At 34.7% G+C, this 12,690-nt stretch overlaps 1 protein-coding gene and 1 pseudogene across 1 annotated transcript; both read left to right on the top strand.

The window, feature by feature from the left end:
• The first annotated feature begins 614 nt into the window (after positions 1 to 614).
• Positions 615 to 5,135, top strand: LOC139773199 (uncharacterized). Its single transcript, XM_071707466.1, has 9 exons — positions 615 to 749; positions 1,030 to 1,104; positions 1,630 to 1,692; positions 1,898 to 2,105; positions 2,195 to 2,286; positions 2,634 to 3,044; positions 3,214 to 3,735; positions 3,868 to 4,020; positions 4,452 to 5,135. Exons 2-9 carry the CDS (start codon positions 1,030 to 1,032, stop codon positions 4,608 to 4,610), a joined length of 1,683 nt encoding a protein of 560 aa, XP_071563567.1. The 5' UTR covers positions 615 to 749; the 3' UTR covers positions 4,611 to 5,135.
• A 342-nt stretch (positions 5,136 to 5,477) lies between these two features.
• Positions 5,478 to 12,356, top strand: LOC139773198 (uncharacterized; annotated as a pseudogene).
• Positions 12,357 to 12,690: the final 334 nt, after the last annotated feature.

Raw genomic sequence — 12,690 nt, 5'->3', positions numbered from 1 at the left:
TTAGAAGGAACTGTCATTTGTAGTCCGAGCTCGGATCTTGGTAGCCTAATACTATTTTCTGTGTGTATTTTTACACACGTATTTTCCTGCAACTTAGTAAACTGCGCGCCGATTCTTTGTCAAACTTAAAATACAGTTATTGTCGGAACATTAAAATCCTCTCTCTCCTTAATTAAATCGATTCGATTTAACTTTGATGCTAAGCATCTATTACTAATTGTCAGTTAGAATTAGAAAAACAAACTATAAAAACTATAACAATGGATTAATCAGAAACGCTAAATATAGGTTTGTTACCGCTTAGCAGAAGCTGATAAATAACATTTTTTTATTATCAATTATTATTAAAATGCACAATACTGTATATGCGTTATTATTATAAAAGTCTTGAGAAATATTAATAAATACTTTATTCGTAGTTATTCGAATACACATCAAATTCTGCTTAAATAATAATATCGATACTTGCATTAATATTATATAATATTTATAAAGAAAATTATTTTACAATTTTCTTTCTGAGAGTGAAAATTTGATTTAAAATAAGTAAAAGGACGTAACCAGTTTGAGCATGACGACGTGGTACACAATAATATCTTATATTTACCTATGACATGTTATGTACATGGAAAGGACACGTGGCTAAACATCACATCTGGTATGAAATATACGTTATCTCAGTCGGCTTAAGGAATTAGTCAGTGGCGTTTGTGAAAACGGTAGCTCCACTAATTCATATTGAGAACGAGGTATGTTCATTATTATATCTATATAGAATAGACTTTAAATATTAAATTATATATATAAAATAGATTTTAGATATTAGTCTTTCAAATCATATCTATTCTAGTTAAATAATAAAATGTTTTAATTATTATATTGGATTATTATAGTGTCGTTCTCTACATTATCACAAGATAGCTCGCCCGTCCTTAAGAAATTTGACATTCTATTTCTTATACACTTTATACTTTTAAGTAAACGATGTACATAAATAGATACCAAAAATAATATTTTGCATTATTATAGATGGAAATAAATAAAAATGTACAGGAACTTGGTATCATGGAAGATCAGGAAGTGTATGAATTATCGTCCAGAGAGGTAATTTTTCTCTTTAAATATGATAATTTAATGTGTCAAATATGATATTATTGGAATCATATTCACATACATACATATAGAAACATAAGAATTTAATTGATTATACATAATGATCCTTGAAGTTATTTTCTTTAATCAACCGAATTACAATATAGTATAGGTATAGTTCTATAAAATTACGTAACAATTTTTTTGTTAAATAAATTTCTTATTCTTAAGTAATATTATATTCTTGTGATTGTACAAAATACAATATTTATTTTATCAACAATGTATTTTTAACACATATATTGTACAAAATACAATATTTGTTTTATCAACAACGTATATTTAACCGATAATGCTTTTAGATTTCTTATCGAATTTTCAAGCCGTCTCTCTTTCTTTTCTTTATTGATTCTTTCAAACATCTTCTCTTACATCATCGTCATTCAAATGATTAATGATGTTGCATTGTAAAACAAATTGCTTCTTTCTTTAACTGTAACTGATGAAGATTTTAATATATTTATTGATAATTTTCAGAACGGTGCGAGAATTGTTTTTGCAACTGATGATTATTTCGGTGTGGCCGAAAATTTACTTAAGGTAAGTGGTGTTGTCTTCATAATAAGTAGATTGATGTAATAATTTCAATAAATATCTTTTTGACATTATGAGAAATATAAAATACGAAAGACAACTTATAATAAATTTATTATGAAATTTATGTATACAAAATGCACAGAACATGTATAGCAAAAAGAATGCGCACAATATTAATATATTCACTATTGTTCATTTTTTATTTTAGGAGGAAGAACCTGTACAACAGGAGGGCTTTACGAATTTTGGTAAACGAATTATGGACGGATGGGTAACCAAAAGTAGACACGGAAAAAGTCATGATTTTGCGATTATCGAGTTCGCAGCCGATGTTAAAATAGATTTTATTTGCATAGACACGGCTTTCTTTACAAACAATTTTCCGATCCAGTTTTCCATACAAAGCGCTAGGAGAGGTTGTTTATTTGAAATAACTTTTTAGAATTTCATGTATTTAGAGAAGTTGATATTAATTTCTATATATTATAATTAATTTATTACGCAGCTATACCTGTTCATATTCAAAACCGGACTGATAGATTAGGCCAAAGCGCTACAATGCCTGAGATGGAACGTATCAATCAAATCCATTCAGAGGTAGGCATTTAAAAAAATACAACTATATTATAAAATCTGTATTATTGAAATTTTTATTTTTTTGCAATTTTAATTTTTATGAAGTTAACTTCTAAATTAATGTCTGTGTATAATTGAAAATATTGAATATAAATGAAGAAACACATATTTAAATTATTTTTACAATTTAATTATTTTATTCTGTTACAATATATTTCTACAATCTATCACCTTTGCAGTCTGCAATATTCTAGCAGTCTATTTTCAAAAGTGATCTTTACAAGAGAAGTAACTTCTCCTACGTATAAAAAATGCGTTTCCTTTGCTTTGGTTTCGTCGTATATGATAAATAATTACTGCAATTTCAGGCCTGGCCAGATTTGCTCACGAGGACAAATCTAGAACCCGGTTATCCGTCAGTTAGTAAAAAGTTCTTTGTCAGATGTAATACGAATTGGCCAAGTGTTACTCATTTGCGGCTCAACATCTTCCCCAACGGTGGTGTCGCCAGACTACGCGTTTATGGGAAGACAGTGCATGGACTTTACCAGCAATCAGATTCTGTGCGATTCGATCTGATCTCCAGAATTTATAATGGTCGCTGTGTATCCTATAGTAGCAAACACTCCGGGCATCCTAATAACTTACTGAAACCTGGAAGCCCTATAAACTCAGATGATGGATGGGAAACTGTGAAAAATATGCCAAATATGAAAAATATACCACTCATGGCACAACAATCTGAACAATCCGTAGTGGGAGAGGCTAGAGATGATGTGGTACGCAAGATAAAATGCACTAATCGTAAAATTGTAACAAATGGTCTGAAAATTATCTTCTTTCAGTACCTCGTACAATGTACATTAATTTTAACGTGTTCGTTAGATTGCATAGAATAATTATTTCTCCAAAATATTATCTTTTTCTAATACTTACAAGGGTTAACAGAGACAGATGGGTATTCCGTGCAGCTTGTGCAAATCCGTCCGTATTTGTTCCTGTGCTTCTGGCTCGCCAATATCTACTGGAGACATCAGCACAACAAAGGCAATACTCGAACGTCTGGAACGAGAGCGGGATACGGCCAGAGCGGATGTTGAGCGACTGATAAAGGAACGCAATGCATTTTGGAAGAGACTCAAGATGATGTCGGATACGCACGTGTGCGAACAACTTCGTTTTAAGGAAAGTTTAGACGAGGTGGAGAATCGCTTGAAACATATAAAAAAAGAACGCCAAGATCCGAGAAGAGCGGCGATAAACGATCTCGAGGATCAGTTAGGCGACGTGCAAGAAGAACTGCGCCGTATGAAGCAAGAAGTAATAGAGCAACGGGCGCAATATTTCCAACTACTAACGTTAAAAGATCAAACGGATCAAGCGCTTGGAGACGCGCAGGATGAACTATCGCAGGCAGAATCGGATTTGAACAAGGCTATGGATCGTAACAGAAGTATGGAGCAGCAACAGGTACAGTTGAACGATCAAATCAAGGAGTTGAAGCAAGAAATAAATACATTGCGTCCATACGAAAAAAATACATTTTTGTGCCATCAATATAGTAGTAATTACAAATTAATTTATTATCAATTTTTGATTCAGGAATGGGCTATATTCATGTTGGGGCATATTGGTAAAGTCCATTACGTTATAATCGATACCACATATGTTAATGGAAATGCTCCAAGCTTTGTACATGTCGAGGGATTATCATTTCCTGCAATGACTTGGCTGACTCTTATACCAGAAACCAAGGTAAAGTTCAATTGAATTTTTGCATTTAGGACTTACTTAATTTATGAAATTACACTATTATTCTTTATTCAGAAGTTATAGCCAAAAAATGAAAATTTGGTCAATTTTTTCGAGGGGTGATTTTACCTTTTAAACACTTTTGCTTGCCAATAAAAAATACATCTCGAATATTTCGACCCTCTCTACGAAACTACCAAGTTTCATTAAAATCGAGAGAGAGACGCCTGGGAGCTTTTTCTTGATTTGTCCTCTTTGCTTCGACTGTTTACTTTTTTTATTTGTTGTCTTGTATTATTTCAATGAAATGTATCACTTTATAAAAATAATGTATTTTTTTTGCAAGTGCAGAAAATTTACTAACAAAGGCATTAACGTGAGCAGGAATTCTAATTAGAGGGATATTTGTTATGACTTGTATAATTTTTATACAGGTAATAGAGGGCACGGAGCAAATTATTCCTACGTTAGAAAATACAGATATGTTCATGACTGAAGTAAAACTAACAATTAAGCCGAGCGCCAGTATAAACAGATTTCGAGCTTTTGGAACATGTCTATTTCATGAGACTGGACAATCTTGTGCAAATTGACTATGGTGCTTTTCAGACAATCGCGTTCATCAAGACGAGAAGATACTTGTTATTGATACTTCAATGGTCAACCTTTTTCATCTCTTGAGCGAGATAAACTTTGAAAAAAAAAAAAATTTTTTTTGTTAATTTGCTATGACGATTAGAGTTTTACTGATATTCCATATGTTAAAAAATTTTACGAAAGAATTACTCGCTATAGTTTGGCTTATTAAACTCGCATTCGCGGGCATTTCGCCGCGCGGAGATTTCGACGATGGATAACGAAGAAAGCTGATGCCCATCACTATCATAAATGTGAATCGTGACAATCGTTTCCCAATGATGTGAAACGTTATAAGGCTCATTTGCACTTCATACAACTCAATCGTGCCTGAACATTGTATAATGTAACAATTATAAACGATATCAATTGCGTTACGTCGCATCTGATTGAAGAATTTCATAAATAATCAATTTTGCATCTTCCCCGAGAAACATCGAATTTTTTATATATAAACTTGAAATAAATTTTTCTTTTTATAACATATGTCTATTTTATTTTGTCAATTATATAGAAAGTCGTGCCAGTTAAGCAGGAACATATCAGGTAGATGCTACGAGAGTTAAAATCAAAACTCTCAATAATATATGCGGTAAATCTGCAGAAAATTTTACATAGGACGAATTAACTCTACTTTGACATATACTGTAGAGAAAAATTAAAAAATTTTATAATTTATTCATAAGTAAGTTTGTCGGAGAACAACAACGTTGACAAGCAATTTTGCCACTTATTACGTGATGTTGTATTAAAAAGTTTATTTTCGTCTTCGATGATTATAGCTAGAAACTCGTATAGTCGCATATTTGGCTTGGAAGCCAAAGATTAACTGCAATCATGCGTTCAGTAAAATATACCGAGAACACGAATATATAACAAAGAAATATAAAGACGTCTTATCTCTTACAATTTTTGAGTGCAGTAAGATAATATGCGGCGAGAAAATATCACTCTAAAATGTTCTACATAACTCTTGCTACTTTTATCATATCAAGAGACACGGTAGTGTCTCGCGCCAAGTACACGCGGAGCGAGACCGACCGTGACTCTTTTACGCGACGCGACGAGTTGCGAGTACTCGAGATGTTGAGATCTCGATAATGAGTGAACGCGTCCTTTTCACTTTTTCGACACTGGCGGTGCCACTATATAGTATCGCCAGTTTTTCGATGTATACGTGTGTGTAAACTGCGCGCAGTGCAGAGTGCAGACCAGTGCAGACAGTGCGTTTAGCGCGCTGTCACCTGTCACAGTCAGTTATAACCTATAACACGGTATAATAGTGTCCCCCACAAATTAGGACAAGTACCGATGTGCTACATAACCCCAGGGAGGAGTTGAAGGCACCTATTATCCCTCACCCGAGGGAAACTCACAAAAAAAAAAAAAAAAAATAATAGTGTCCCACGTCAAGTACGCGCGGAGCGAGACCGACCGTGACTCTTTACGCGATCATGAATTACCGAGTGATAATTAATCTTTCCTCGCACATAGAATCGTTCCAAACATGAGATATTCATAAATGATACAGCATATTAATTTCTAATTTTAATCTCGATTAAATAAAACTTCTAAATAACATAGCTTAGTTACGTATGCAATCTTTGAAACATTTAGGTATATAAAGTACATGTATATTTATGATGAATAATTATTTTTCTAACACCCACACATTATTTATATTTTCTAATAAATTAGAACGTTTCAAAGAAATAAGAGAAAATCTCCTTTCGTTATTTTGCACATGCCTTACCTCATTTTTGACAAAATTCAAATTACATATCGAGCGAAGGAAACTTGCCTATTTAAGAATGAAATTCGCACTTACGATTCTATCGCGCGATTTGATTTACGCTTTACGCTAAAGCTATTGCGAATCACGCGCCATCAACAATTGTTCGCACAACAATTGTTCACTGCTAATCAATGGCGATGCAAACGTATAGACGGCAGTGTCAGGCCGGCCCGCAAGGCTTTCAGTCTCGCAACGTTATTCCAACGATCTAACGGGGAAATTTCGATTATTATGCGCATGCAGCCCAGTTGGAAACCTCGAAATATTTACAGATTACAGAGTGAGTACGAACCGGAGCATTCTGATTGCGTCGTAAATACCTTCCCCGTACTTGAAATTCCTTTTCCAACTTATAAGATCCTAACAAATAGTTCACGTGTGTAACTTCATCAATTACACATAAAATAATCTCTTGTTTAAATACTTGTCTATCTAGCCGGAAGGTATCACAATGAGGCCAGGACTTCCAGGACAAAAGGGTGAGCCGGGCGTTTCAGGAAATCCCAGGCCTAAAGGCGAGTCTGGAATACCCGGATCCAAAGGTATCAAAGGCGAACCCGGGCACAAAGGTGCCAAGGGCGATCATGGGAAAGACGGTCCTAGAGGAATTCAGGGTTTCAAGGGTGAACCTGGCGCGCCCGGTTCACCTGGGTTGCCTGGTGCACCCGGTGAAAACGGACGACCGGCGTAGAAGGGAGCTAAGGGTGACACGGGACCTGAAGGAAAACTGGGATCTCCAGGACCACCCGGTCCACCGGGTGTGGGCGGATCCGGTGGCAATGGTGGCATAAATGTGGGAGATTTAGGTGAGCAGATATAAAGGTTTTTCTTTATACACAGCAATATCGAATTTAATCCAATATTCATTCTATAATCCATTTATTTCATTATTGCTTTTTTTTCGCGCAACGTTACCTTTTATATAACAAGTAAATAGTTATCCGAAATTTTTTCATTAAGTGTTCTATTAGTCTTAACTACGAAATTACGACAAAGTCAGTCTGACATTAATAAAATATTAAATAAAATTAAGTAAATGATATTATAATTGCTTTATAAAAGCATTGGCAATTCTATTATTTATTACTTATGTTTATATTATTTTATTATTATTTCTTAATGAATGAAACGATAAGACTTAAAAAATATATAATAAAAAGCCAAGAGACAATTTCTCTCGATTTTCTTTGCTATTTTATACAATATCAGATATGATTCTCCAGCTGAAACTAAGGATTATTAAAGATGTTTTCTCACGATGAAGAAATTCAATATCTATTGCGTCAAGACGAAGGGCAACAAAATGTAACGTTTCAAATATTTAATCAAGGATTTGGCACGAAAGGGGACAAGGGCGATGGTGGAGCGCGCAGGTACAAGGGTGATAAGGGCACGAAGGGCGAGAAGGGCGATAAGGGTGACGGCGGGCCAGCTGGTATTCCCGGAATAAACGGTATTCAAGGACCTCAAGGAGATAAAGGCGAACCGGGTAAAGACGGAGTATCAGGATTAGCCGGCATACCTGGCGCTAAAGGTGAGAGAGGTGAGAGTGGTCCTCCTGGAGCCACTACCGTCGCCAATTCCGGAGACTATATCACCATCAAAGGTGAGAAAGGCGCCGAAGGAAAACGGGGCAGGAGGGGACGACCCGGTCCGCCTGGTCCTGTGGGTCCTCCCGGAAAACCAGGAACTATGGGAGAAATCGGTCTACCAGGATGGATGGTACGTACTTTGATTCATATTATCTCACTTTACGTTATAATAAAACTAATCTACTAATCAAATAGTAACTAACTAAATTAATAGCTACTAATGAAGTAATAATAATATGAAATAATGTTAAATGACAGATAATAATGAAATAATATTAAAATAATAATAATGATATAGCAATATTATCGATAGTATTTAATATTATTCCAATTATTAATACTACGTTAACATTCAATATTACTGACAACAGCATATATCATAAATATTCTATAATAGCGTTATCTTGAGATATCTCATTTCTAAAGAACGCTATTTTTATCTTTTTCATCACAGATGTCTAGTGTAAGTCCAGTCGGGACGCTGGCTTATATAATAGACGAACAAGCTTTACTAGTCAGAGTTAACAATGGGTGGCAATACATTGCAGTCAATATCAAACTGTATTACTATTATAAGTTCGTAGAATGCTATAATTATGTTAACACCGAATTTCTCTTATACTGTTTTTCAGCTCGGCTCACTTTTACCTATCACAACGCCAGCACCACCAACGACATCTCCACCGCCAGCAAATCCTCCTTTCGAAGCATCCAACTTAATTAATCAAATACCCGTGAAAGCCGACGGTACAGGAGTAAGTTGATTTAACTTATTTTTTGTATAAGGCACGTTTGTAAAAATTAAACGTGTTAATATCGAATTTGCATTTTTTTTTCCATGCTGTGCAGTGGTATCCGCGAATGGTGAGATTGTGCCGTATTTAATGAGATTTTTATTTGAGACTTTCCATCCGTTCGTTTACGATATAATATTTCACTTTTTTTCACATTACTGTGCGCGAATAATAAAAAAAGATGATTTTTTAATGAGAATTTTCGTAAATTTATATCTTTAATTAAAAATATATAAATGTGTTCGCTATATATTATTATAAATGTAAATATTTGTTCAATGCGAATCATGTTTTTCAGTTGCGGATGGCTGCGTTGAACGAGCCGTTCACCGGTGATATGCATGGTATACGAGGAGCAGACTACGCTTGCTATCGACAAGCAAGGCGAGAGGTACCTTCCGTGCTTGAGAGGTACCTTCCGTGCTTTCCTTAGCTCTCGAGTTCAAAACGTCGATAGCATTGTCAGATTAGGAGATCGAGATCTTCCTATCGTTAACATAAAGGTAATTGAGAGAGCAATATTTATTTATTACTATTTATTACCATGATGCTTTTTATTGAAAATTAAATATTTTACTAAGTAATAATCGGGAATATTTAGGGCGACGTGCTATTCAACTCTTGGAAAGAGATGTTCAACGGAAATGGGGCATACTTCTCTCAGAATCCCAGAATCTACAGCTTCAATGGAAAGAACATCCTTACTGACTTCGCATGGTAAGTATAATTAACTAAACGAATTCGCAAATAATATTATTACTTATTAATTTGAAAAAGTGTATAAATATGTACAAAACGATATATTTCCTATCTTCCTATTTCTATTGTATTTTTTCAATTCTATTTTTTTATTATCGTGAAATTAACATTATTCTGATTACAGGCCCGAGAAAGTCGCGTGGCACGGCTCTCACAAACTCGGCGACCGCGCGATGGACACTTACTGCGACGCCTGGCACTCGAGCAGTTCGGATCGCTACGGATTAGGCTCGCCGTTGACCGGCGGTCGACTGTTAGAACAAGTACGATACTCGTGCGACAATAAATTCGCGCTGCTCTGCATCGAGGTGACGAGCGAGCTGGTGAGGAGACGGCGGAGCGCCGACAATCGGCCAGACGACGACATCGAGATGTCGGAGAACGACTATATGGAGTACTTGGAAGAGCTCATGCAATACTGAATACTCGCACCTTCGACCATCCACCATCGCAACGCGAAAATCGAGCCGTTATGTAAATAGGAATGCAGATGCGCGCGCGCTGCGTTTCTTCGTGCGACATATATAATATATAAATTGCGAAATATATATAAATATATATATAAAAGAAAAATCTCACGTTCAAGTAATAATTCATATCGTTATACATATCGTGAAGTCATAGCGTGTGCGAGCCATCGCGAACAGCGTTACATCTCATTTTTCGCATTCCCGAAATCAGGAAAAACTATTTCCGATTCCAAAGGTATAATTACTTGTACTTTCCTAATGAAACCACTAGCCATCCGCTTCAGTCGCGTCTCAGTTCTCTCTTCTCTCGATCTATCTTAAACATAAAAAGAAGACTGATCGTCTAGATACTCGTCAGTGTTTCGTCGTATTCGCACCGGGTACTCCCCCTCCTATCAGTCGCTTTCGAGAGCTTCGATCGCTCGAGGCCTTTTGAGAAAACTCTACCGTGATTCAACGTTCGTTAAACGTTTCCCTTCATCACGATAAACGTCCAAAAATACTTATGGATCACCAAACGAGCGACACGAACCTGGACAACGAGTGCAAGATTTGCTTAAGCCCGCGTTTATGGCGCACTTTAAATGCTAAAAGCGGCTGTCTAGTTTTATCCCTTCTTCCCATCAAATATTATGTATTGGACGATGCCTACGCAGCCTACTTCTGAATTATTCAAAAGTCAGAAAATGCAGGCGATCGATTTTTGTAACTAGACTCCATATCAATAGCTTATCATCGCAAGAATAAAGGATCTGAATACAAAATCGTAGTAGTCTCAAAATAAGAAATTTTCGGAAAACAGAAGAAATCTCTCAGATTTAATCATTTTTATTTTTTACCATTTTATATTTAGTATTTTTGTAACGTAACTTATATCTCTTGATTGGAAGACTCATATTTTTCAAGATACAATATACATATATATTGTTTCAATTATGACGTTTCTTGAAAAAGATTATAATAAATGGACATAGAGTAATTTAGATTTCAGATGTGTTTGTATAGACTTATTTGATATGAAATAGAAAACTATAAATTTTTTCTTTGTCTAACATCTTTTCTGAAAAGAATTTAATTTTGATTTTCCTGGATTACTATGGTTTGAAATTCAGATCCTCAGTTATTTGCATAAATCCTCCTTGTTTCTAATGATCTAATGCAAAATAGCATGCGAATCCTCAAGTGATTAAAACCTAGGTAGTTACGTTCGACACTACAAATGCCGAAATATTGTAAGTGCGCTGCGAATGTGGGCTGTACCGTTTAGGGAAATAATTACTTAACACTGCCCTAAATAAACCTAAATGAAGTTCGTATCCGCGATCAAGTTGCATTTACATTTTAGCTGATACATATTGAGTGTGTATGTTAGACGTAAGAGGCACATCGATTAAGGAGTTTCAGACGACGAGTTACTCGACTCATTGTCGAAGATTTATGCTCCGTGTATCTTATGATGAGTCATCAAGAAAAAAATTACCTGTACCTTAAATCGTACATCGATCGCTTTAAGAATAGTCAACGATCGGTTCTTCTAAATGTTTGAAAAATTGTTATTGGGATTTTCGCAGAAATTCTCGAGAATTGGAAGAAACAAGAAATTAATATATTAACAAAAAAAAATGAAAAATTAATAAAGCGTATACTTTATTATGTTAAGATTCCTTTCTGTACTTGTGTTGACTTTTTTTATTAACTTTATTTTTAAGTAACGACTTTTAATATTATCGCGTATAAAGTAGCCTTGATATATATCTTTAATTTCTGTACTTAACACGACACAATTAATTTAATATGTATGATATGCAATACTGTCAGGCCTAAATAAACACACGTGAATGAGTAACGTTTACCAAAGTTCTGCCACGAAATACATATGTATAATAATTTATACATTCTCCTACTTTCTTGCCTGTTATTTTTTGTCAGCTTACTCCGTAGGATTTATGTTTCTGGTCTTTGGATTACACCGAGCATAAATCAGATCTAAGTCAATGTCTATAACTCGAAGATATACCGTTAACATTAATATAATTTATTACAATTACGTAGAGATTAATCATGAGACCATCATATGTATATTTAGGTTGTCAGCAAGCTTGTTGGCGAATACTTCCTACGTACATACGTAAACTTTTTTAAGTATCGTCAGTAGTAATTCGTGACATATCCGTGACAAGAACATACAATCGATTATCCTTCGATATAGTTTGCACCGAAAATGTTTTGTTTCCAAATTTTATATTATTTGTACACTTTATTATTGTCTTTTTAAATAAAAGATGAAAAGAAATATTCTCGAGTTCTATCTCTTTCCTTCGCTTTTATTATATATATATATATTATAGCGATATCTTTTAATGTACAAAAAAATTAGAAGCAGTGCAGATCGCGGCTAGTAAGGAAATGATCGCAATCACACTACCAATTAATATCCCGTATTTTAATTAATTTATGCACACGATTCTACAAATATAACAGTTGCAATATTAAACTATATACATCGATTTTGCGTTACTAATCTACAAAAAAAAATACGCACAGTGATCGCGTCTAATCAGAAAATGATCGCAATTACTGCTGATTACTATGCCATTAAAATTTAATCGATACACGTAATTCAGTAA

This window comes from Temnothorax nylanderi, unplaced genomic scaffold (genome assembly GCF_030848795.1).
Source record: "Temnothorax nylanderi isolate EJ_2023f unplaced genomic scaffold, tnyl_v1.0 TNYL_tig0059_pilon, whole genome shotgun sequence".
In the NCBI taxonomy this organism is placed as follows: domain Eukaryota; kingdom Metazoa; phylum Arthropoda; class Insecta; order Hymenoptera; family Formicidae; genus Temnothorax; species Temnothorax nylanderi.
Note: the sequence above shows the minus strand (reverse complement) of the source record. Positions and strands in the feature narration are given on the sequence as shown.

Bases quoted from the DNA above. Each gene is read 5' to 3' on its own strand.
- LOC139773199 (XM_071707466.1), top strand. From the start codon at position 1,030: ATGGAAATAAATAAAAATGTACAGGAACTTGGTATCATGGAAGATCAG. The intron at 3,045-3,213 runs GTACGCAAGATA...AAGGGTTAACAG, and splicing joins GAGAGGCTAGAGATGATGTG to AGACAGATGGGTATTCCGTG. The intron at 4,021-4,451 runs GTAAAGTTCAAT...ATTTTTATACAG, and splicing joins CTCTTATACCAGAAACCAAG to GTAATAGAGGGCACGGAGCA.